Source organism: Alosa alosa, chromosome 10 (genome assembly GCF_017589495.1).
Source record: "Alosa alosa isolate M-15738 ecotype Scorff River chromosome 10, AALO_Geno_1.1, whole genome shotgun sequence".
Classification (NCBI taxonomy): domain Eukaryota; kingdom Metazoa; phylum Chordata; class Actinopteri; order Clupeiformes; family Clupeidae; genus Alosa; species Alosa alosa.
Genome location: NC_063198.1, coordinates 19,923,862 through 19,951,361, shown reverse-complemented (window position 1 = coordinate 19,951,361; position 27,500 = coordinate 19,923,862). Strand labels below are relative to the sequence as shown.

At 45.2% G+C, this 27,500-nt stretch overlaps 1 protein-coding gene across 1 annotated transcript in view; it reads right to left on the bottom strand.

The window, feature by feature from the left end:
* Window positions 1–27,500, bottom strand: part of cdh4 (cadherin 4, type 1, R-cadherin (retinal)) — a 229,753-nt gene that overhangs the window by 128,866 nt on the left and 73,387 nt on the right. The window contains 1 exon segment of the mRNA XM_048255858.1: window positions 11,402–11,425. Coding sequence (XP_048111815.1) covers window positions 11,402–11,425 — 24 coding nt within the window.

Below are 27,500 nucleotides of genomic sequence, written 5' to 3'. Positions count from 1 at the left end.
AGTGACCTCTCTCATGATTTAGTGCCCACACTTAATCAGGCATTAACGGACGGTGGCTCAACGAGGGGTCAAGCCTGCCGGAGGGTCTTTCAGTCTTCGACCTCTCTCATTGTCTTTTTTTTCCCCGTTGCTTTCTGATGAAATGTGGTGTGGAGCGAGCGGTCTCGGAAGAAGCTAGGGGGGCCGAGCAGGGGCTATCGATCACCGATAAAGAACTTTCCGCGCGGCCGCGCTGAAGGGCCTCGTCAAACGTCCCCCTGGCCGGCATCACTCAAGGTCATGATGGATGGCAGTGTGGGGAGCGATCTCACCTCTCCACCCTAATCCACTCCAACAGACCACTTCTGATTGATACACGGCTCTCTCTCTTTCTCTCTCCCTCTCTCTCTCTCTCCCTCTCTTTCTCTCTCTCTCTTGTCCAGAAGCTCACTGGAGACCATGTCAGCAGGATTTTTTTTTAGAGATAAAATCTCAAGCACATCCTGCAGACTGAGCATTCTGCAGGTCTAGGTAACCTAAAAGGGACTGTTCTGCCATTATTAACTCAATGTCATTTGATTCAGGTAGTCATATAGCCTTTGCTTTTTAGTGTAGTTAAAGGAAAATTCCGGTATTTAGCACTTTGAGTGCCTCACGCAACCACTCGGTGAGTTGCACAGTTTTGAAAACGAACGGGTTGTTTTAGGACATGTTTGAGTAGCCTACAGTATTCCATGTTGGCAGCCACTCTGAGTAGTCAAAGGTGATCCAAAACGAGTCAGAAAAGTCGAGACAGGACCAATCGTCAAAATTTGGGTGTCCACCACTCTAGTTCATCCAAAACAAACCAGAAAAGGGACTCAAAGTGCTAAATACCGGAATTTTCCTTTAAATGACTCATTCAGCAGAATGGCAATGACAAAAGAGAGAACTGGCTACCATTCACTGTCATAGCACAGTAAAACAGACACTATACGGGGTAGAGATATCTTGTATGGCCCACAAAGGAAAATAAAATGAACACAGAGCTTCACTAGTAACAGCAGGAGAAGAAACAGAGACTGACTTTTCATTATTAGCCAACGTATCCTTGAAAGGTAACGAGACGCGACACATTGAGGGAGTGTGTTTTCATGCTGAGGTCAGACAATTGACAGGTATCTTGAGCTGAAGACACCCAGATGGAAAGGAGTGAGAAACACACGGATGAAGAAACAGTGAGAGCCACCTCACAGGGCGTGCTAATGGAAGCATATAGCTTTGCGCTAAAGCCACCTCACAGAGTGTGCTAATGGAAGCATATAGCTTTGCGCTAAAGCCACCTCACAGGCCGTGCTAATGGAGGCATAGCTTTGCAGAAAAGCCACCTCACAGGACATGCTAATGGAAGCATAGCTTTGTGCTAAAGAAATAGTGGTGTAAGGAGTGGGTCATCTAGGTGGCTTTCCTCTTATCACGCACTACAGTAAACAAGCTCAAGTGTTTGAAACTTTTGGGAGCACACACACACACACACACACACACACACACACACACACACACACACACACACACACACACACACACACACACACACATACACACACACACACACACACACACACACACACACACACACAGCTTAAATGTATACCAGACACTATGTACTGGTTTAGATGAGGTTGTAAAGAAGACCAACTTGAATAAATTTGAACTGACACATTCTCAGTAAAACAACTAAAACTTTCACAGTGGCAAGAACTCACAAAGTGTTGCAGTGCATAAAATGTAAGGAGACACACTCCTTCCTAGCAAAGTGCAAGACAGAACAAGAAAAAAAGAATTCTACTATGAGTTCGGAATTAATTTGTATATTTTTGTTGAGCCAACAGACTACCGCCACCCCCACTACAGGGGAAAAAAGGAAGCAGCAAAGTCTTTAACCTGCCGTGGGATGGTTGCATTTGCCGTGTGAATGGTTTCTCTTTAAAAGAGGTCAGGGCTCCTCTCTGGTGGCCTGGCCTGACAAGGCTCACTCTCCCCACCACCTCCCGTCCACCCCCCCACCCCCCACCCCCTCCACCCCGGCTGGCCAAAAGAGCCATGCCAGCGCCCAAGAAGCTCATAAATTAGTAACGACGCCGTCATTAACATTCTGAATTCAGCCAAGGAGGAACTGCGAGGCCACACAACCCCCTTACAGCTACGCTAAGTTACACAGTCATGCTAGTTTCAAGGCCGAAAAAAAGAGAGGCTAAAAGAGAATCATGAAAAAAGGAGAGAGAGAGGGAGAGAGAGAACACAGAAGAGGAGAGACTAGATTGATGCTCAGTCACTGAGGTCAAGCTGTGCTCGGTATCATCGCTAAAAGTCAGAAGAGACGAGAGGAGAAGGTCAACACTCAAAGACCCAAATCCCACAGATGGGTCAGAGAGAAGCGGTCATTAGCAAGACAGCTGCTGCAGCTCAGCAAATCGCTTCAGCTTTGTTAGTAAAAGAACATTTTATGAAAATGGCTTAAGGGGCAGTAGTGACTCGGGTTGGTCAACAGAGAAACAACAGAGTCCAGCGCAGAGTCCAGCACTGACCGTGATCTCAGCAGGGAGGGATGTGGAGCCTGGGCCTGTGTATTTTTAACATTCAAGTGGTTATGGAGATCGAAGTCTGATCTAGGAAGCACTTACAACCTGAACACGTTGACTCCCATTGACCAAAACTCAAATTTGTATGCTTGACTTTCAAGGATGCGCTAGGACTGGTATTAGAACCATTTCAAGGACTTTACAACAGCGTTGCAGATCCGATTAAGCAACTAAGCTCAAAAATCTTTCTTTTGCACCATACCTTTCTACTGCAAAAGTGACACAGCTTTGTGAGTGGATCTCAGTAATAAAAGCAAATCACAAATGGTACTGTCTATTCTCCATCGGCCCTAACATAGAAGCCAAATACAAAATGACCTAATTGTCTATTTATGCTTGCTTATGTTTGCTTAAAAGCAGCAGGCGTTTAAAAACTTGAACATTTTCAACATGAATCAGAGCAGACTGACATTAAAAAACTACACATGTTCCTATTAGATTAGTTCTGTTGGTTTGGTCTTTAACTGGATGAAGATGCTAATGAATGCCATAAAGCAGTGAACCATGACTGTTCAAAAGCTCTCGCCATATTTAAAAGCCCTTTAGCTCACAGGGGAAATATGATCGTACACATTTAGGGAAATGTGTGGGCAAAAGAAAAAAAAACACACAACACGGCCACAGAAAATTGAGTTGAGTGACAGGTTTGAAAAAATCTACAGAGACATACAAGAATAACAACTCCTCGAAAGTTGGTTGCTAATCTTTTCGGTGAGGGAGGACCACACTAGCTAAGAGTTTCCACTGGATTGACAGGCCATCAGGCACCATTCGAAGACAGAATGAGAAAAAAAAAACATTTTGGTAAGCCAAGGCACATAAGAACAAGATTTTTGTTTTTCAGTGGAAATAGTGTTTGGATGTGCCTGTGATGGCAAGAGATGAAAGCAAGGCAGAAACTTTCATATGCCATTTGACGAGTGGGCTGTCTAGCATGTAAAAATAGCTTTTAAAAGAGGGAAAGATGCAAAGAAACTCTTAATGCTTTTCGTGTGGGCAGGCATGATGCTGATCACAAGATGTCTCTCCTGAGCTTTCACTCTTTTTCTCTCTCTTCGTGATTTCTCTCTCCCTCTCTCTTTCTCTTTCTCGTTCTCTCTCTTCCTCCCTCCCTCTCATGTGCACTCTCTATTCCCATGAGTGGCAGCTCCCAAACATCCCATAATACAACACAGAGAGTGAAGCAAAACTGCAGGCTTTCAAAAAAACTTCACTTGCTGCTGAAGTGAAAATTGAAGGGAAAAGGTTGGATTATGATTTATATATTGGGATGTATTTGTAAATGGAATTTGAAAGATCGCAATTTCACCATTATTAGACAGAGAAAGAAAAAGAGAGAGAGAGAGAGAGAGAGAGAGAGAGAGAGAGAGAGAGAAGAGAAAGACAGCGACCTGTAGTAATGATAATGACTCCGTGTCATTTGTGCAGAGGTTCACCCATTCAAGACCCAGCTTGGCAGGCTTTCGCAGCTAAATTGCTGCATTTAAGAAGCCTGGAAAGTAGAGGACACAATGTGTGTAACAAGACAATGGAGGAGGAGGATGTGATGTGCCCCTACCAGGAAATGAGGCGATTAAGTGTAGAGGATATGTACGGCAAATAGCCTATTTCATTCACTAGGGTGCAGATCTGGCTTTGTTATGCCAGAACTCAGCCAGATCCTGAGCAAGTCTGGGCCAGAGCCTTCCAAACACCTGCTACTATCTGGGTTATGAGGGCTGGTGGGCTGGGTTATGTGAAATCATGTAGGTCTTCAATGTCAGCACTAAATCACTATATGACAGTGTTAAGTATATCCAGTGCCCAGAGAATGCAGGCCACACCTGTAGGAGGTCACAGGCCTTGTTTTTTATGGTATGCAGGGCTGGTCTAAAATAAAGGTCAAATAGTTTGGTGGTTTTTGAGAGCACTGAGCTTCCCATAGGAGTCTGGAACAACCAGACAAACATCTACTGCAGAGGACTGACCTCATGTGGGTTCACACATTTTCTCAAGAGGGTAACATAGTCTAAAGATGGACTGCAAAGATTGATGAAAGACTAGATGATGAGAGTCTGGACACGAATAGGACACAATTTCACACCACTGTAGTCTGGACCGACTGCAGGAAACACTGGAACATCTCTATATTTTGATGAATCTCATTATCAGTGAGTAAGAACAGGAAGCTATTTTTGAAAGCCCTAAGTTAAAACCCATTTTTGGAATCCACTGAAGAGTGGGTTTGAAAGTGACACTAACAGCTACACACCATTTTGCTGTGGTGACATGCATCATCCCCGTCCTCCTATTAAATATGATCTGAGACACTGTAATTCAGGTTGGCACTTTCAGAAAACGAGCTGTGAGTTCAAAGCAGAGGCTCCAATGACGTCCAAAATAATATACAAATATATCCACGAGGGTGTTCGCATAGCAGTCACAGGGGAAAAGCAAGAGGAGGAGGAGAAGGAGGAGTAAAAAAAAAATGGAAGTGTTGACAAAGATGGTTGTGGCAACATAAAAAAAAAAAAAACGGGGTCCACATTAGCTGGGTGTTAGGGGGCTAATGTCTCCTCTGGAGAGCATGAACTGTGGCTTTCCCTGTGATCTCAGCTCCCTCCGTCTCACCGCCTCCCCAAACGCTTTGAACTGCTAAAAGCCTCCGATTCCTCCTCGGCCCCTCTGGTCATCTGTCATCGGCATCTCAAAAGAGAGGCTGGCGCGGTGGCCGCCGCTGCTACTGTGGCTATACTGCCTCTTCCGCTTGCCGCTGTTCGCTCCTTCCTTCCTCCCTCGTTCACTCGTTTTATTTGCTCAAGTCGTTCACTGGAAAAAAAAAGAAAAAAACCCAATCCTGGTTTGATTTCTCCCAGACCGCTGTGATGTGAAGCCCTTCAGGCGTCCTACTCCACCGTGCCACCACCGCCCTCCCTCCTCACCTCCACCACCACCTCCACCACCACCACCACCACCACTACCTACCTCCCTTCACCTTTCGCTGAGGCCATGGGTCGGTGTGCTATGGCAGTGATGATAATGAATGTGTTTGCAGGGGGAGCCCGGTTGCCCGGTGAAGTGCAGCGCTATATGCCTGCTAGAGTGAGTAATGCTGGGGATAAATATAGGATGAAATATGGTGATGTCTCCATACATCAGCCCAGACCAGGCAGGCTGACAGGCAGAGTTAAGAGCAGACAATTCTCCAAGTTTGTTGCTTGCTGGCAATCGCTCTCCCAGCTCTCTTGCTGTGAGTCTTGCTCTGATGTGTCACCAGGTCTATACGGATAACTAACAGTTCTAGAACTAATAGTTCTTACATCCCCCCAGCAACACTGACTTCCACATTGCTCACTGAAAGTCAATTAACTCAAAGGGATATCAGTGGAGTGTTTGGTTCACTATTTTATCGCTTAATTTACTGTTAAATAAATTATGGTGATAACGCATTTGCATGCTAACTAGAATCTGTCCAGTGGTCCTTCCCCAGTAATATAGGCAGTTCTGTACATGGGAGTGCTACATACATCAAGTCTACTCCTTTATAATTTTATATCAGCGTACTGTGTTCACACTAGCTCCTGGCCAGATACATCTCCACTCCTGCAAGTATGCTCAACTAAACACAAGACTCATGCGAGGACTTTTATAATTATTCTAACACCTCCAGTATCCGTTTGCAAGTCTGAGACACCTGCCATATGCCAGACACCTCAAGAGTTTAGCCAGGAAAAGTAAAGAGAAGATATATCCGCCTGTGCCACGGTTATCCGGCAGTTAACATGGAAGAGGACGGCTACTAAGGATGTCACTGTAACCTCCTGGCCTGCATGTTGACTGATGGTGAAGGAGAGTGTAAATAGGATATGATCACTCAAGCAAACGCAAACAAAAACACAACATACACACAGCCACTCAAATGCATTACTCATACACTCAATGCACACAAAATGAACAAATATAAACAGACTGAAGAGACAACTGTCCTGTGCATTCATTCCAAATACAAATATAAATACACACAAACCCAAACGAACATCAATAACGTACACAGGCATTGGTCAAATCCATGGTTTAGGAGTAGAACCCCGTGAGCTGACAGAGTCTGCATCACTCCACAGCAGAGTGAATCATCTCCCCCTGCACCAGCCTCGCCGAACAGACTGCGGCACTCCGTTTACTTTAGCAGCCCATTCCCAGCAGCTTGCCCATAGCATCCCCTCTTCCCCCTGCACGCACCCCACCTGGAGGAGTCTGGGGAGGGAGAGAGCAGAAGCAGCAGCAGCCGCCGCAGCAGCACAGCACAGTGTGTCTGTTAAGCTGGATGCTCCGGTTGCGGCAATGCAGTGCAATTACAAAGATGAGCCGAGCTCCGTCTGACCACCTCGAGGGAGCGGAGACTTTTAATAACATTCCCCCTCTTCCTTCCGTCCAAAAAAAAACAAAAAAACAACCACTAGAGAGGCTGAACGCTCGGAGGAAACACATAACCTGAGCATGTCCGTCGGCTACTCTCAAACTTTTACTGAGCACCGTTTGGCCACTGTGTGCCAGAAAACACGCAAACACACACACATGTACACACACACATGCACACACACACACACACACACACACACACACACACACACACTCCCAAAGCAATGGGGGCACATTCATAGCGAAGCATTCAGAGTAATTAATAACTAGCTGTAATATGAAACGAAATCAGAGCTACTTAATGACAAAGCTCCCATCACATTAAAGACCCACGGGCCAACTCACAATGTGGTTTCCTGGAAAAAAAAAACAGGTGATCCAGTCTTACCCTATTTTTATGCCTGTGCCATTAGCCGGCCTTCACACTGGCCAGTGGCTGAGGTACAGTAGAGAGCTCGCCAGCGGGGTTGATGGGGTCGAACAATTTGCTCGGCTGGCAAAAAACCCCATAATCAATCCTGAGATTACAGATACGGTGCTGCTTAAAAGCAGCCAGACGTGGCCATTTCCCTTATCACAATTACACTGCCACCTCCGTCCGCCTCAGGGGCAGCCAATTAAGCCAGGAGGGGTGAGAGTCTGTGTGTGTGTGTGTGTGTGTGTGTGTGTGTGTGTGTGTGTCTTTGCACATGTGTGCATGAGAGCATGTGTGTGCTTTATGGAGCGTGTGTGTGTGTGTGTGTGTGTGTGTGTGTGTGTGTGTGTGTGTGTGTGTGTGTCTTTGCACATGTGTGCATGAGAGCATGTGTGTGCTTTATGGGTGTGTGTGTGTGTGTGTGTGTGTGTGGTGTCTTTGCACATTTGTGCATGAGAACATATGTGTGCTTTATGGGGCGTGTGTGTGTGTGTGTGTGTGTGTGTGTGTGTGTGTGTGTGTGTGTGTGTGTGTGTGTGTCTGTGTGTGCACACTTGACAATTGCAAGGCTATCTGGCTTCACCAAATGTAGCCCCTAAGCTTTCAGAGCCCCTGAGCTCCTACACTTTCATACCCACATTACAACCCTCCCTCAACACACACACACACACACACACACACACACACACACACACACACACACACACACACACACACACACACACACACACGCACACACACACACACGCACACATACACATACACAACAATAAAGCTCTGGGTAATGGAGCAAGTACCATTTCACACACACAAAATCACTTCCAACTCCACTAAAACTAATATATCACTCCCCCCCCCCTCTCTTTCTCCCCCTCTCTCTCTCTCTCTCTCTCTCTCTCTATAATCTATCTATATCTCCACAATCCTCTACCTTCCCTTCTACATCTGCCCATCCTCTGTAGGCATGCATCTCTTCTACTCCACTCTTCTTTTCTCTGCATACACTGGCGCGTTCATGAGCTACTGGGAAGTGGGAACATTCCTGGCTTCCGAGTAGGAGAACACACACAAAGCCTGTTCCCAGTAGTTCTCCTGAATGCACATTTCTAGTAGTGTGTGATGAAAGCCAGAGAGACAGACAGAAAGTCTATCAGAATAGCAGGGAGGAAGACAGGCACAAATGGAGAGACAGACAGAAACGGTGAGGGAGAGAGAAAAGGAGAGAGATATTGTTCGACAGACAGAGAGAGAGGGAGAGAGAGAACCAGATGAGGAGTAAATGGAGGAGAGTTGACTTCATGTGGTCTGTGTATGGTGTGGAAAAGAGACAGACAGACAGAGAGACGGAAAGTGTAATCTAAAGAGAAAGACAGGAAGATGGAGAGGGGAAGAGACACAGACATGCGTGAGAGAGAGAAATAGATAGAGATGGAGAAAGAGAGGAAGAAGGGCTGAGTGAAGAATAACTGTCAAGGATGTCTGTGTGTGTGTGTGTGTGTGTGAGTGTGTGTGTGTGTGTGTGTGTGTGTGTGTGTGTGTGTGTGTGTGTGTGTGTGTGTGTGTGTGTGTGTGTGTGTGTGTGACCAGGCTGGGCTCATTAGGTGAGTATTTTTGGAGCTGAAGGAGGAGGCGGGTGTGCGTGCGTGCGGGCGGCAGGGGAGCAGCGGTGGCCGAGGCTGTCTCTACGCATCCTGACACTCCACACCAGCCAGCTCCACTCACACTGACACGCTTGGACAGAGGGGGGCCAGGGTGACCGGGAGTGACCGCAGCTCCCTCTCTCTATCTGTCTCTATCTTCCTCTCACACTTTCTTGCTCTACCTCACACTCTCTCTGTCTCTACCAGTCTTTGTTACCCTTCCTCACTTCCTCCTTCTTTGTCTCTCTATCACCTTCTCTCTCTCTCTCTCTCTTCCTCTCTCTCTCTTTCCCACATCATTACTCTGTCTATTTTTCTATCCCTCCTCTTTTCTTTCCTTCTCTTTCCATTTCCCTCTATTTCTCTCTTGCCATCTTCTCTGTCTCGGTTTGGATTCATATCCAGCTTGATTCACTTCTCTTATTCCATCTCCCTGTGCCTCTATCACTTCATCTGTCCCTGCAGGGTAGAGGATCAGCCAGACGCAGACAAAAATGATGTCTAAACATGGCACGTCTCTCTCTACGTCTATGGCAAGGGGTGAGGGCATCGTCACTTCCTATGTGTTTTGGACTGGCATTACAACATCGTAATAAGACTCCTCGGGCAGGCTCCTTGGACGACTGTACACACACACACACATGAAAACACACTCGTGCACACACACATAGACACAGACTCTCTCACTCTCTCTTATGCACACACACACACACACACACACACACACACACACACACACACACACACACACACACACACACACACACACACACACACACACACACACACACGCCCCAAGGGCTATGCTACTCTGACCTTATTATGTTATGCAGTGTGAGGATTGGTTCCTTGTCAATGATTGGGGCCAAGGCCTGAGTCATCTCAGACTGAGTACATTTATTTTCATTCTGACATCAAATCATGATCGCCTGAACAGAGCCAGTTAAACTGGGAGGGTAATAGTCTTATTTGTGGTAACAAATGAATTGGTGTATGCTAGGTAAGATATCCTGAATTCTATAACTGTGTTTTGTTTTCAATAAATTAAATATGTATGGTTTATCAACATCAGTGCTGGTCATTTGTTTATTTACATGGTTGCTTTATTCCAGATTTGATAACCTCCATGTCACACAATCTCTTTTCAAACAGTAGAGTCTTTATTATCCACTTTTATCTGTTTAGCTCATCTCAGCAAAGCTTTAACAAGGACATCACGATTCAGTCCAGTAAAATACCATGCGGGTCGGTTGAAAAGGTTAAGCAGCATGTTTTGGTCGTATCTTGAACATCATCTCCAAGAGACTACAACTCTCATCACACAACGCCATTCTTGTAAGGTGCATTTGACGGCTCTGACCTTTAAACAAGTTCTCTGTGGACGCACTGCGATTTTGTTTGTCCTTGTACTGACACACACACACACACACAGACACACACACACACAGACACACACACATAGTGTAGTTTGGTGTGTGAAGGCTGTGGTGGAGTCATTTACGGAAGGCTGGGGGTAACTCCCAAGTACACACAAGCAGGTGGTGGGTCCCAGCACACCCGGGCAGACCAAGGCCGGATACACACGGCCTCAATGCAACTCAATATACTGTGTCATCTGGCCTCCAAGAAATATCGCCACAAGCACACACACACACACACACACACACACACACACACACACACACACACACACACACAAACAGATGCATACACACGCACACACACACACACACACACACACACACACACACACACACACACACACACACACACACACACACACACACACACACACACACATAGTGCCGCACACACAACCACACAAACCCCTAAACCATTTTCTATGTGTACTTTTTTCTTCTAGGAATCTAATTGGAAAGAACTGTCATCACATACCACCAAGAAAGTATTGCTGTATAGCAGACAATAAAAGCAAATAAAAAAACAATCCCTGCAAAGAGGAATTTAGCAGGACACTGCCACTGTTCCAAAGCACTCACACACACACAGAGCTACGATCTCTTACTACGCTGCGCGCACACACACACATGTATAAACAACGGCTCGGCCTCTTCCCCCTGGGCCAAAGATAAGTGAGCACGCTGGACAACCGTGCCTATGGTCCTATAGGCAACGTAGATGTGCTCATTAGCATCCGTTAAGCCTGCGTGTCCCTGGCGCACGGTGGAGGGACTGACACGTAATTACAGATCGTGCCATTTCCTGCCGGGAGGATGAGCTGTGTCTGGCTTGACTGCCCGAGACGTGACTAACACTGCCGCAGATATGGATGTAATGACCACTTCAACACAACGGAACATATACTGATATTAGAGGGGTGTACTCACCGCGTTCTGCTGCCAATAGGGTATCTGTAAGGGACATAGAGAGAAAACAGATGATTATAATACTTCAAAGAACAGTTCTAGAAATAACGAAGGCAGTTTGTGAATGTGGATGAACACCTAACGAACAAAATGAGAGGCATGGTTATAAACCCTTACTAACATACCTATATACCTATATACTGTAACCCTTACTCTAGCCAAGGGTTTGTGATTTGAGGCACACAAATAGCTTTGCCTAAAAACAGCTTCCAGAAATGAATCCCCGTCGCCGTTCTTTGCTTCTGTCAATATGTATTTTCTTATTTGTTATAAATATTAAACCAACATTTGTTAAAAGTCATCACAGGTTATGTCAGCCGAAGGTTCCCTTAAAACCACACCCACACACACAGAGACAAACATCTGAAACCTTTTCAACTGTTGTGTTGCTGAACATCTTAAAAGGTCATATTCCTTCAAAAGACCCCCAAAATAGCCACAGCCTCCAGGGGAGTCTGATTGGTAAAGTAGGAAGTTAAACTTTGCCCGAGCGAGGGTAAAGGATGTTAAACTGAAGTGCTCTTACTTCAGTTTATTTTGAGACCTCCTCAGATGGTATGTTTTTTTCCCAGAAGGAGAGAAAAGGGGCCATTGGATGTTAATGCTCTTAAAACTCCGTCATTGACTTATTTAAGTCAGAGTAGCTCTCCATGGCAGGGAGCGGTAAACCTTCCCGCTCCATGTTTACGTCCCCAGCATGTCTTATCTTTCTCTCACTCTCTTTCTCTCTCTGTCTCTCTCTCTTGCTCCCTCCATCTCTCTGTACCCTGTCCAAACCCTCCACCCTCAGACACAAATGGCAAATGGACGTCTTTGTGGTTTCTGATGAGAAACAATTTCCATGTCTCCACTTAGCATTCATTGCCCTCTTTTCTGCTGAGTGTTTCACAGGAAGTCTGGAACAGGGACAAAACAATCCCTGCCCCACACACACACACACACACACACACACACACACACACACACACAAAGCCACACCACTCACACACACACACAACCCCCACCAGCCTCCCACAATTCACCCACTATCACCAATGTGACCCTCAAATTGCTGTTCAGTCAAAATGGAGCACTTTGCGGCACAATGGTGGTCTACTAGTCACTGAAACTTGCGGGGAGCATCTAAATGAGATGCCATTGCCATTGCCAGGCACTTTCTGTCTGTCCTCTTCCTCCTCCTCTTCCTTGCACAGCTCTTTCAAAATGGCTCCAGCAAAATCCCTTCCTCTTTATTTACAGGAAGTCAAGGCAAAGCAGAGAAGACAGACCTGTGACTTTTACAGAAGATCTGTGTGTATTGTTTACATACCCAGTGTCCGCAAAAAGACATTTTTGCTATTTTGGCTACAGATAAAAACAGCATCAATGCTATAATATATCGTCTTCCAAAACAAAAGGGCTGATTTCCTGAACATAATGTCCTTCCACCCTCCTTTGCCAACTGTAAACAGACTAGCTATATATGCAGTCAATGAGAGTCAATCTGTCATCCTTCAAACTCGCGCAATGACTCCTCTCTGCCTCTCGCATGCATAGCAACTCCTGCGTTCGCTAAGCCAACTCCTATGGCGAAGGATTTAAACTTGCCCACCATGAGTCTGCCGCTCACGTCGACAACTTGGCAAGAGTGGCCCATTTTGGCACAGGCTCCAAATCCGACTCATCGCGGCATCTTGTAGCTCACTCCATGAGATGGCTCGTACTTCCAATGCCTGACCCAGAACCTCCTGCAGGGAGAAAGGGCTATTTGGCCAATTGGCTGTAGCAGAGCCTTTTTGAGCTATGATGGCCGTTTACGAGAGGAGCATCAAAAGACTGTGGAAAAGCAATGCCATACACTTTTAATGGCCATTAGAAATGAGAGCAGCATCATAATTCTTTTCACTGCTCTGAGTGCATATTTCCTGCTTTCTCTTGGTTATCAATCATGTGTTTGCATGTCAAACAGACTTCAATTTCTGACCAAGGATCACATTTCAATTGTCACAAATCATCAAGCTCACACTCACACTGACACTGACTCAGTAAAATTGGACTTTTATCTCATAAAGTCTTATCATTTAAAATGTTTTTATATCATTCAGTCTCTTGAAGTCAGTACCTTAAAACTAAACCCATGACCTTGGCATAGCTCATAACTACGCTGACAAAAAAGTTCCATGGGGATCCCACAGAACAGCCCAGCTGAGTGAGTCCTTTTCCCTGCCTTCTCTGCTTACTCAGAGGAAGTGAGAGCTGCTGGCCTTCTGGTGCCTCTACTTTGCATTTGGCTCCAGCCACCTGTTCACCAGGAGGTCCGTGACATGTACCCCTTGGCACAGGAAACTGGGCCCAGCAGGAAGCCCCGGTCCTGCTTCCTCTAGCCGTGTCCCCAGGGGGAGGTGAGGTCACCTCATATTACTTCCTCTCACATTTAGATGGAAATGGCACTGGATGGCACCTGCCCAGACAGCAGGTGATGCTAAAGGTTATTCATACCTGGATGCATGCCACTGATGCCACAGGTAGGCCGCACCTGACTGACTGATGTCATGCAAAAGCAAAGCCAGATTGGATGCTCAGTTCACTAAAATCTCTGTCGCTTTAGCTAATGTATTCAGATTGTTGTGTTTATCCCACACACACACACACACACACACACACACACACACACACAATGAACCAACAGTCTAGCATTCTATTCAAATACTTTAAACAAGCATACTTTGAGTATGGCCAATAAAAACTCCATTTGACAGCAAATAACATTGTTTTTAAGGAAACCCACCAAATTAATTCACACAAAACCACAACTAATCCACACAAAGAACCATACTAGTTCTCACAGAAATCATCTTGACAACACTTTGTGTTGAGCACTCCTGAATTAATATATTGGCACTAATTAGTGATTAAAAGAGAATTCTCAAACAAAATACTCACACAAACAATAAATTATTCATTCAGTGTACTATGCAGTGTCTTAAGCACGTCTCTTCCCAAGTGAAATTCCGGGACCTAATTGGATTGGGGGGAACAGGAGAGTCTGGAGTTCCGTGCCGTTCCTCACATTCCCTCGACAGATGCGAAGCAGGAAAAGTAGTCAGCTCATTATCGTCTAATGAGTTGTCTGATCGTTAAAACAGAGAGTGGGGGGTGTGTGTGGGGGGGGGGGGTTCACTTATGAGGGGGAATCAAATGTCGTAATACCGGGTGCCGAATGTTTGTTTAGATTAATTATTACACTAATGTGACTTTGTGCCACAACAATAAATCGCGAGGTGGAACAGGATTAGTTTCTAAGGTTAAGTTCTGTCAAGTGGCTCTGCGGTGAGGGATACAAAACACGTGCTTGTGTCTCTCCTGCTGCGCGCCGATCCCTAGATTGCTAGGACATCATTCCAGTCCATGTGGCTTCAAAGTCATGAAGCTTTTAAAGCAACTGAAGTGCTCACATAAAGACTCTTAGTGGAACATAGTCCCAGCTTGTTTACCCAATACAACGACATAAGAATGTGTGTGTTGTATGATGCCTAACAGAGCTGGCCATACACATTTTTCATTCCTGAGTCATAAAACTCGCAAAATCATGTCACTAAAAGCAAACCCCATGCTTTGTAGTTGTTGGGCAGAAGACTCTCATGTCAGGTGTACTCTATCAAGTGGAAATAATGGCGGTAATAAAATTCCTATGGGTTCAACACGGTAAAATCAAATCTCAAAGGACGGCTGAGATTGGGGGAAGATTTCCTCTCTCACCTACATGGGAAACAAAGCTTGCAGTTGGCCACATCAACAGCAGGAGAGAGGGTGGAAAATAGAGAGAAAGACAGAGAGAGAGAGAGAAAGAGAGAGAGAGAGAGAGAAAGAGAGAGAGAGAGAGGCAGGCGAAACACCACACAAACAGATTGGAAGGGTAATTCAATTTCCTGCTGCAACGTTCTGGTCCAAATGGCCTCCATCAGTGGTGCAATCAGCCGTTGATTCTGTGATTTCCCCAGCTGGGCTTTCTCCGTCACGTCAGCCCAGAGGCTTATAGACTTCGCCCGGAGGAGAGCGCCGCTCCAGGGAGGTTCGGCCGCCTAGTACAGCTGTAGGGCTATTGTGTCTGAACCGGGCCTCTCTCTCTCTCTTTCTCTCTGGGAGGCCAAGCAGCGCGTTACTATGCTCTCACACATACCCCCCCCCCCCAGACACGACTGACCGATCACTCATCCAATCAGCAGGGGGTTTTGTTTTCCTCTCTTTTCTGCCAGCCAGGATCCCAAGTCAGGGAGGGTTTAGGGATGTAGAGGTAGAGAAAAAACAGACAGAAAAAAATGGCAAGCCTTTACCCTGGGGCGGGAAATATTTGATCCTGTTTTCTCCTTTATCCGATTCATCATGGTTTTTATTTTGCGGTATCTCTACCTGCTATCCAAACCTGGTCACGGTGGCTCTTTGACATGTTGTATGGCGGCGTGATAAAGAGTGAATCAAACACATCGGGGATCCATTAGGCGTGATAAGTACATTAGAGGTTTGGAACACACCGCTCTGGGACGTGTGTTTGAACATAAGTCACAGCCAGTCACTCGAGTGCCACTCACTACTAAACACCACAGAACATACCAAGCGCCTTCTAAGTGTTTTAAGCACGTTTTATAGATGCTCCTACTTACTTATGGGTGCATTTATTTGGTCAAATACAGCAGTATTTGTGCATATTCAGGCATGTTTGGTTTTGTGTGTGTGTTTATTTTACTTCTGTATTTCCTACTTAAGAGCATTGCACACATCTTCTCACCAAAGCAGCTGCATATTTTTCATGTCAGACAAACACATCTTCCACTCTCTAATGCCCTGGACAAACATACAGTAGGCTCCTTTTAAACCCCATCTGCGCCCATTACGTGCTTTTGTCACTGCCATATGTTTGTATTTATTCATTTATCTATTTGTTTTTTCAAGTTCCCACAGACAGACAATAAAATGGAGCAAATTTTGGCTTCTGGGTTTTCAGGCTCAGCTCTGATGTGTGTCCCTACACCAAAGGTGTTCTGAATCAGAGGGAATACAGCACACCCCCCCCCCACACACACACACACACAGAAAGAGATAGAGGGACCTACACACACAGTCCAGACACACGTACATACACGCACACACACACACACACACGCACGCACACACACACACACACACACACACACACACACACACACACACACACACACACACACACACACTCTAAAGCTCTAGTCAATGTCATCTCTGTCTCAACACAGCCACTCACTGGGCCCCCTGCTGATGCTGCCTGCCAGCTTGGCATCAAAAGGAGGAAGAAAAGTAAACGCCCGGGGGGCCACTAGCGCTGACTCAGCAAAAACCACTGATGCACTGGAGCTTGAGCTTCCACACACCATGCCTCTCTTCTCTAGTCCGAGTCAACATCATCATCATCATCATCATCATCATCATCATCATCTAGCCTGGCGGGCCATCCTATATCATTCAAATGTATAGTCTGGAATCGAACCATTTACCTTGCTTAATCCAAGGGGCGGGCAGAGAATTGTCTTTCAAACTGCCTAGGCATGCAATAGGCCAGCACTTCGACCATATCCGTATCCGGTCGGCAAAACGGCAAATACATCCTTCTTCGAAAGGAATTACTTAAGTGCATTGTGTTGCTCAACTTTCAAAGAAAAGCACAAGTCCAACTCCTCCAAAGTTGACGCCAACGCCGATTCAAACAACCGCTCTTTGTTAGCCATAGCCACCTTCCTTGTTCACCGTCACAGGACTGTCGTTATGCTGTTAAGCCCGCCTTAAGACTCTCTAACAAAATAGTCACCACGACTACTAAATTAATACCTCACTGAGATCATTTCCAAAGAGAGTGCTTGATGGGAACTGACAGTAAATAATCACTTTGCTGTGAGGAAAAAAAAATCTGTGGAGTTCTGTGTAGGATATCAACCATTGCTAGCCACTGCCTATTTACAGTACAAAAACATTCACAATATGTATGCATACAAATAATGAGGCAATGTTATTATAAATAGTAAAATACATTTGCATCATTACAAGTCTGCTGAATGATTGTATCTACTGGTATTATTCAAAATATTGTTATTCATAATCAAACATTGTAGTTTGATATATTTGACCACTACCTACAAAACTGTCGAATGGCTACTCACATTTGACAATGATCGTACGCACGCTTTAAAGCACATTCTTTTCCAACATGGTGTTATTCACTATCTATAACACATTTATTCACTGGCTGCAACCAAGCTGCCCCTATTTTGTAAACAGTGTAGTTGAGCATGTGTGGTGGATGCTATGCCACACTGGGTCTGGCTCTGCGGGAGTCTCAGAGTGATGAGGGATCTGTAGGCTGAAGACCAAGCAGTGGTGGGGAGCCCACTCACACTCTAATCACATTTCTCTGCTGTCTCGGATTAAATAGATGTCTGTCATTACAGCCTGTGGCTGAGAGGCATCAGGGCCTTGGGTAACACCCAGCAGAGAGTGGGAGGGGGAGAGAGAGAAAGAGAGAGAGTGAAAGAGAGAGAAAGAGAGAGAGAGAGAGAGAGAGAGAGAGCGAGAGAGAAAGAGAGAGCTGAAGCATAAAAAGAGCAGCATGCAGAGTTGGGAGTGTAAACGAGGGAGAGAGAGAGAGAGAGAGAGAGAGAGAGAGAGAGAGAGAGAGAGAGAGAGAGAGAGTGGGCTGTGAGCAAGATATATTTGGTTTCTAGAGTTTTGGAGAAAAATAAAAAGAGGAAGGGGTAGACAGACTGAGAGACAGACAGAGAAGACAGAAAGACAGATTGAGAGAAGGAAGATGGAAGAGGGAGAGAGAGTGAGGAGGAGAAAGAGGAGGAGGAGGAGGAGGAGGAGGCTGGGCATTGGGCAGTTCTCAGGGAATACTTGGACTCTTCTTTCCAAGCCGCTCAGCAGATAAACAAGGCCTGAGCTGTGACAAAACAAACGTGATTGATTTGCCTGAAGAGGAGGGAAGATGCCCTCGGTGTCAGGCACAGAGACAGAGACAGAGTGGAGGCCAGGCAGGGAAAAGTGTGAGAGAGAGAGAGAGGGAGAGAGAGGGAGGGAAAGGACGACAAAATCTATGGGCATGGGCGAAGGAGGATGAAGGAGAGAAAGAGGGATAGAAAGGGACAGGCAGAGAAAAACAGGTAGGCTGTGTGTGTGTGTGTGTGTGTGTGTGTGTGTGTGTGTGTATATGTGTGTTTGCACGTGTATGTGTGTGTGTATATGTGTGTGTTTGCACATGTATGTGTGTGTGTGTGTGCGTCGCGTGTGGGTGAGAGAGAGAGACAGGGAGGGAAAGAAAGAGAGTGTGAGAGAATGACAGAGAAAAAGAAAACCAGTCAGCTCCATAGTTAACAGTGTGTAAGTAGGTATCAGCGTGCATACTTTGAACTCATCCTCCTCAGCTGCTGCTTCCTCCCTGAAGACTGCGCTGGCTGCCTGAGTGCGGCACGGCCCTCGCCTCAGCATGGGAGGCACGGAGGACTAGCGGAGGTGCGCTCGCTCCCCACAGGGGGTACATTCAATATCAGCTACCAGAGCTCCTCCTTGCCACTCCTTCAGGAATTCACACACACACACACACACACACACACACACACAGAAACACACACACACGCACACACACACACATGCACATTATCAGCACTCAAAGCAACTCGAGGCCATTTATAGTCGCAAAAAAAAAAAAAAGTAAAGCTGGACATTATCAGTCCCCACAGACTCTGTATTTCTGGGTTTTCAAAACGGCCATTTTTATCACAGCCCGAGCCGAGCCCATTGAAACGGTGATGTTTACAGGATAGGGGAATGTTTGACACACTTTGCGAGCCAATGGCTTGAGAAACCGATCCCTGCAGTGTGCTTACTGCCTACTGAGACGGACCGCTGGCTGGTCAATTAACCCTGGACGAGGTCTGAAACAGGAGTGCACATTCAACAGCTTCCTCTCCTCTATGGCACACCTACACCTCTATTATATTAGAGGCCACTCAGCCACTCACATTATATCTGCCTGCATCTCCGCACCAGTCAAACCAGTACAGATCCACTGATAGATAGATAGATAGATAAATAGATAGATAGATAGATAGATAGATAGATAGATAGTTAGATAGATAGATAGATACTTTATTGATCCCCAAGGGGAAATTCAATTCACTGAGCATATTAAACATCTGGGACAAGAGAGTCAGAAGACTTCAAAGATTTTTATTTGTAGAAGTGGAAATACAACTAAGTATAGTGAGGAACAGATGAAGATATTTCTGTGTTGGGACACATTGACCAAAGTAGTAGCCTTTTAAATGTTGTTACACTTACCTTTTTGTCAACCTGACTTGGTGTAAAGGTAAAAATTCACAGCATTTAATTGTATTCAGATGTCAAGCTTCAGTTTATCGATCCAGTTAAAGTTGTATGGCTTCAAAAAATGAAATGGAATGCTGAAACTTCTTCTAAGAGACCATATTATGAGATAAGTGTGAAAAATAATCTTTCCAAGCCCTGCTGTTGCCTAGTGAGTTTTAACCTATTTGAACTAATGTTCACTGTAAATTTGGACAGGTCCACAGCAACTCCCTCTGTGTGAGGGAGTGTATACTGTAGGTGAACATGGCAAATCAAAGCTCATGAAAACTTTAAGGAAAATGTTAAAAATGTTTTTCAGCGCAGCTTTGCTGAAGGTGTTCATCTGTGTGGCTTCACACTGGCTTTCAGACCTTGAACACAAATTGAACACACACACACACACACAAACACAAACACAAACACACGCGCACACACACACACACACTCATACATACTCAAACACACACACACACGCATATGCACACACACACACACGCATGCAGTATGCGCGCACACACACAAACACACACACACACACATACATCAGCACACTGATGATTTATAGATACCCATAAGTCTTTTGGGCAGCTCTAATGAGTGAGGGGGTGTTGGCTGGGGAGGAGTGGAATCCTTCAGTGAGGGCCAGTTAGAGGGACATTGGGGGAAACGAGTGTGCGCATTTGTTTTGTGTGTGTGTGTGTGTGTGTGTGTGTGTGTGTGTGTGTCTATGTGTGTGTGTGTGTGTGTCTATGTGTGTGTGTGTGTGTGTGTGTGTGTGTGTGTGTGCGTGCGTGCGTGTGTATGTTATATGCCTGTGTGTGTGTGTGTGTGTGTGTGTGTGTGTGTACATGTGTGTGTGTATGTGTGTGTGTGTGTGTGTGTGTGTGTGTGTGCATGAGGGGCCATTACAGCACACCCAGCAGAAAGTGCACTACTGCTCGTCCTCAGCGGCTCCCCTCCACCGAGAGCGTGAGTGCGGGCCAGCTCTGGTCATGATGAAAGGGTGGCGTCGAGGACCGACCGGGCCGAGCCTCATTTCGAGAACAACCAGCAGATAAAAGAGACAGCGGGAAACAGCCAGAGGCAACGAAGACACATCACACACCCTCTCTCCTCTCTCTTTTTACTTGGAAGAGAGGACTGGACACTCACAAGTACTTTTTTTGAGTTTTAGACATTTAATTACAAAAACGTTTTGCTATATTTCTCACATGTATATATTTAATGACAACTTGTAGGAGGAGAAGAGGAGGGCCATATCAGGACAGAAGACAAAAAAAATATATCAACAGGTTTCTGGTGAAAAGCCTGCTTCTGTCTTTCATTTCCCTTGAAATACATTGTCACACTGCAAATATATATATTTATATATTTATATATTTCAAAATATTCCCCTAACTTCAAAAAACCTGCACAAGTTGTGTGACTCACATTCTCTGTATAGCTCCATAAATTAACATTGTGTCATCATGTCAAGGGTGACATGTCAAAATGTAATATGTAACTGGTAATTCCACTTGCAGTGGTTGGGTGGATTATCCCTGATAACTACTCTCTCTTCGACAGACAATGGCTATTTCATAGTAAAAAGAAAAATGTTTTAAAGGAATTATCCGGAGTAAAATGCACTTTAGATCAATTTTATGGATGATTGGGAGTACATCCGTTGAGTTGACATCAAAATCATGTCATTTGGATGTGTTTTGAGAAAGTTCGATTTTACCGTTTTTAGTCAAAACTCGTTAGCCTGGAAGTGACCAGGGCAAGTCATTTCGCTGCTACAAAACGCTATTTTTATACCTCTTCTACAGTTCCCGTTTATACCTCTTCTTCGTTACCGTTTAAAAAAAAAAAAAAAAAAACATAGTCATTCACAAACATGTGAATTTCCAGAGCGTGTTACTCCACACTCGGCAATCGACTCCTACTGACTTTCCCCTAAAGACGCCAGCTGCAGCAGCAACATTTCCGGAAAGGTACTGGCTTGATGAAATTCATTCTGGACTCTCTATCCAACCACATAAAGACCTCGGGATACTTCGGTTTGGCTTTAGGGACCCTCTACTCACTACCACGTAAGTGTAATGTTGTTTGGAACTGTAGAAGAGGTATAAAAATAGCGTTTTGTAGCGGCGAAATGACTTGCCCTGGTCACTTCCAGGCTAACGAGTTTTGACTAAAAACGGTAAAATCAAACTTTCTCAAAACACATCCGAATTACATGATTTTGATGTCAACTCAACATATGTACTCCCAATCATCCGTAAATTGATCTAAAGTGCATTTTACTCCGGATAATTCCTTTAATGGTTTGCTTTTATAACCTCTCGATGGTGGCATGTCTGTTTACTCTTCACTGTGGGAAACAGCCAACCATTTTAACTTGACAAACAACCAGCTGCTGTACCACAGGGACGGAGATTTCACCGGCAAAACTGATGTATTCGGGGAAAAACAACTGTACTCAAGAAAACAGCGAGTAGCACAGCAGACATTTTGGTTCTAGTGTGTAGGAGACATCTCCATCTTGCTTGTTTGTGAAATCAAATGTCTGCTGAACACACCTTGCATCAGCGTGTAGCATCTCATCTCATTCAGTGTTTATGTGTTTATTTTGTCTATTCATCTGCGCAGCCTTGCTGACTGGCCTGGAAACAGGGGTAGCCCAGTGAGAAAGCACCCCAGCGCCGTGCTGATAAGAGTGCTCTGTCGGACCGGTGCCAGGTCAGCGTCGGACCCGTGCCAACACCAGCCAGGCCGGCCAGCTAGCCTAGGAAGAACCTGCAAGGTCACTGAGTGCTGAGCTATGTAAAAACTCACACGGGGGAGGGGGTAGTTTGACTGCTCCAGTATGCACAACCGGCACTCACTCCACGCTCTCTGGACATATGCTCAGCAGGATCTCTACTTCTCTCTCTCTCTCTCTCTCTCTCTCTCTCATATGGCTCAGCATACTAGTACTGTATCCATGGCCCCTGTATCACCCTTCTTTACCTCCCTCATTCTTTCCCTACCTCCCTCTCTCACTCTTGAGTCCTCCTTGTTAAATAAGCACAGGAGTGCTAAGTGTTCATCTTCCTATTATTAGTCTCTCTCTCTCTCTCTCTCTCTGGGTACGTCTACACGAAACCGCCACGTGAATTTTCTCTGCCATGCCCTCCGCCTCTCTCTCTGTTTCTCTCTGCCATTCTCCCCCTTTCCCCCTCTCTCCCACTCCCTCTCTTCCATTCCCCCCTCGTTCTCTCTCTAAACCACTTCCAAAATAACCTAAAAGAGCTTACTCTCTCCAACATTTTCATCTCCCTTCCTCCTTGCCTCTGTCTTTCATCAAATAAGCAGCCCCATCTCTCTGGCCTCCAGCCTCTGTGATGTGTGGGAACGGCAGAGTGTGAGCGATAACACCAGGATGGAAACACACCACACAGCTAACTCTTGTTGTTTAGCAGCACAGCTCTAGCAGCGGCACATAGCGAAATGAAGGTGGTGGTGGGTGTTTAAAAGAAGAGGTAGAAAAAAAAGAAAACGCTCTGATCCAGCGACAGGAATGGCAAATAGCAAAACCAAGGTGGGTGGGTGGATTGAAAGGTGGTGGGATATATATATATATATATATATATATATACATATATATATATATATATATATACATGTATAAACATGTGGCTCATGTGGCTCCAGCATCAGAGATGGGCATTATCAGAGGCCCCGTCAAGTCTCATTTCCTTCGTCTCTGACAGGGCCATTAACGAGACGAGGGCCCTGAAAATAAACATGTTTACAGTGAGCCGTCTTGACAGGCTGTGATGACACCTTCCAAATGTCTGGGAAGAGATAGTGAGCAGAGTCTTTAATTGAACAGCGAATAAGACGCAGCGCTCAAGCCAACATAACAACATAAGAGAAATGAAAAATAACAGCCAAGATGGCCTCCAGAGAATTTATAATGGAGACGTTTCCTAGAAATATTTCTCCCTTTTATTCTGCCGTAATCAAGGATCACACAAGAAATCATTTTTACACGTAAAATAATTTGAGAAAATGATATAAATGAAATAAGATGATAAGAGATGGAAAGATTTAGAGACAGAACATCCCCTGAGCGACAAGCTATTCATATACAGTTAAACCAGATGAAACACAACTCTATGCTTGAATGGGGAAAGCACAAACACACTTTTTTTCTGGTCTGAATTGGCTTATTCATTCCACAGACGAGGCAGCCGACTCTGGAACACGTCCAGTCCAGATCCGTGCCAGATCCTGAAGCCCATTCCTGGGCCAGCGATGTGTCCAGACATTACTGGGGCTGCTTTAGCGGGTGGCGCGTTAGATCAAAGCGGTGAGACTGCAGGCTGGCACAAAGACCTGCCGCATATTCAGCGCTCCGGAGGTGGTCATACACAGACACACACACACACACACACACAAAACGGTAGTGTCATGGCATTGGCATGGTCTGCCTCATATTGAGGCTCTTTGAAGTGCAGGCTTGTCATACACATGCACACACATACACATGCTCTCTCTCTCTCTCGCTCTCTCACACACACACACACACACACACACACACACACACACACACACACACACACACACACACACACACACACTCACTTACTCACACACATCTGAGTATGGGCACCCATGCCAATGTCCTGAGCACAGACATGCAGGACTGCAGACACGCAGGCTGTCCACTAATGATGGAGGAAAGCTAAACAACATGATCCTCTACATGTACTCACCAGCGATAAACCACAAGACTCATGAAGGAGGCATATTCCACATGTACTGTACACTCTAATGATGGAACATTGCTATGCATTTTCACTGAAGGGAAACATGTATGTTTTAATGATGAGGAGAAGCTGAACATCCACTACATACTCTAATGATATCACGGAGGAACATACGTGCAGTCTAGTGCATCTTAAGCAGAAATAATGTGTGTTTTAATGACAGAGGTGAAGACAACATGCCTACATCTGCTGACAAGCACAACATCTGTCTTTAGATGAGGCTATCATAAACATCTTGGAATTAATCATGATGTTATTTTCTTGTTTAAAATAAAAACAACAACAAATTGGAGCAAATTAATCCACATGGAAAGATTTACCCAAGCCTACTCTGCTCGACACGACTGATAAATTATTAACCTTGTAATGGATATGTTGCTCTCAAATCATGTAAACATCTAACAAAGCCACAGTGGACTCTTCCACATTATAATATCTGTTTGAAAAGGGAGTGTTCACATCCTTTGATCTTAATGCTTTATTGTAAGTATTTTTTGTTAACTGGAGATTTCAAAGAGTACTTCCTTTATCGGAAATAGCTATACAATTGACAACGTCTTTAGTGGGCCTTTAAAGGGCCTTTACTTAGAGCTTCAATGTTTACTACAATCTGATCTCTCCTTTAAAAGCATGAATTTTTCAAAATCATCATTGACCCTCCTTGCCTATTGGGACTGCATTGTTTTTGTATCCTAATGCAGTGTGGAGAGAACAAAGAGTCTTTGCTACCCTTGCCCCCAGTGTGTGTGTGTGTGTGTGTGTGTGTGTGTGTGTGTGTGTGTGTGTGTGTGCACTCACACAGAGATGAGACTTTGCAGTCGCCTGACCGTTCTCATTTTAAATGCAATGGGATGGCTATCGGACTTTCTTTAGGGTCCTTCACGTAAGCAGGAAGCCAGCCATTGAGTGGATATGAGGAGCAAGATGCTCTAGCAAGCTCTCTTTTGTGTGACTCATCTCTCTAAGGCCTCTGCTCTCTTTTAGTTGTGAGAACTGGCCACATTAAAGTCCCACATACTCGCGCGCACCGACCAGTAGCTGGCGACAATGTGGCGTCACAGAAGCGCCCGAACCATTTATACTTTCGGCGTGGTGGTGTAACACTAGTTGCAATATTCTCCTGAACAGAGGTGTCGCTGTTGTGAAAGACTAACATTAACTACTTACACAGCAGAAGAAGCTGCAGTAAGAAACACCAGTAGCTAGCCTCTGTGATGGTACTTCAGACTTTGGTTGCTACTATTCACAACTACCATCATCATTATCATGTAGTTTCAAGGTGTGTGCACAGGTAGATAGATAGATAGATAGATGGATATATAGATAGGTACGGATGTCGTCCCGAGGGAAATTTTAATAATTTAAACAGTTTAGTTAGCTGGCTAGCTAGCTAGCAGCTGGCTGAGTTTGTGTAATTTCCTGAAGTGGAAAGAGATTTTGTTCAGGCCTTAATAGATATCCTTTGTTTGAAAATAAATCGTTTCTATTCTTTCCTCTTAATTCCATGTGTTGCAACTCTCACTGGTAACTTTGTTAACTTATCCAGCAAACTATTAAAAATTCACGACTGTAACAAAACACTGCAACTCGCTTGCCCTCGAACTAGTCCATCTTCCTGTTTCCGCTTTTGTCATTTCGTCTGAAAAAAAATGAGTGGTGCGGCTACCTCCGCTTGCACGGCCAAAACCCTGGCGCGCCAGAGAGATCTACGTCATTTTGACGTCACATTGTCGCGCTACCGGTCGGGTGCGTCAGGTATGTAGAAGCCATTAGAGCCAATGCAATTATCTCACACACAAAAACAAACAAAACAGGTTGGGATCACCTAAGCTCACAGGCAGTGTGGAAATGAAACCTTGATGAAACCAACACATTCTAGTCTAGTTTCAAGTAATCAAACTTTCTGAATAGCTCAACAGATTTAAACAGATTAACAACCTTTTAGGGATTTTAATACATTTATTATGCTTATAGGTTTTCAAGGGTAAACTCTAGAAAGAAAGAGGTCATTCCACACACACACACACACACACACACACACACAAACACTTGAGCTGGCTTGCTCCCAGCACTGCGTCCAGAGGGAGTTGATTTGCGATGGCGTTCGCAGATAGAACCGCTGCATTCAATCAAGAGCTTGCTGCAGCTTTTCAGGCCACCCCATGCAAATACTTAAGGGAATCACAAGATCAATGGGGATGAATTAATTACCACGGAGTCCACTGGGACTTGACTCTGTACGCAGGAGAAATCACTGCACAAACAACTAAGGCAGAGGAAAATCACTGCTACTGAGAGAAAGAAGGAAGAGAGAGAGAGAGAGAGAGATAGAGAGAAAGAGAGAAAGAGAGATGAAAGGATGCAGCCAAAAATGTGATGCAGCAGATGTGATGTTCAACATCCTAGAATAGAGTCTAAAAACCGCTCTCTCACGTTTGAGTCAAGCCACACACACAGAGAGGGAAAGAAAACCTTTAATAATGGTTTCTGCTCAGCGTTGTGGAAGAAAGCGTACATTGGCCCAATCGTGTGTTTTAAAAAACGGGATTAGCGCAGGGCGCTCCGGCGCCGAGAAAAACTGGTAGGATGCCTCGAGGGGCCTGCGCGTTGCGGAGCAGAGCGAGGGTGATTGTTACCGCTTCATTATCGAGGGGTCGTGCAGAGGTCGGCCCGGCTTTTCGAATGGGACCTGCAGAGCCAGCTGTGGTGCAGAGAGAAAGAGGGAGAGAAACAAAGAGAGAGAGAGACAGAGAGAGAGAAAGAGAGAGAGAGACAGAGAGAGAGAGAAAGAGGGAGAGAAACAAAGAGAGAGAGAGACAGAGAGAGAGAGACAGAGAGAGAGAGAGAGACAGAGAGAGAGAGACAGAGAGAGCAGAAATGTGTGAGTTATACTC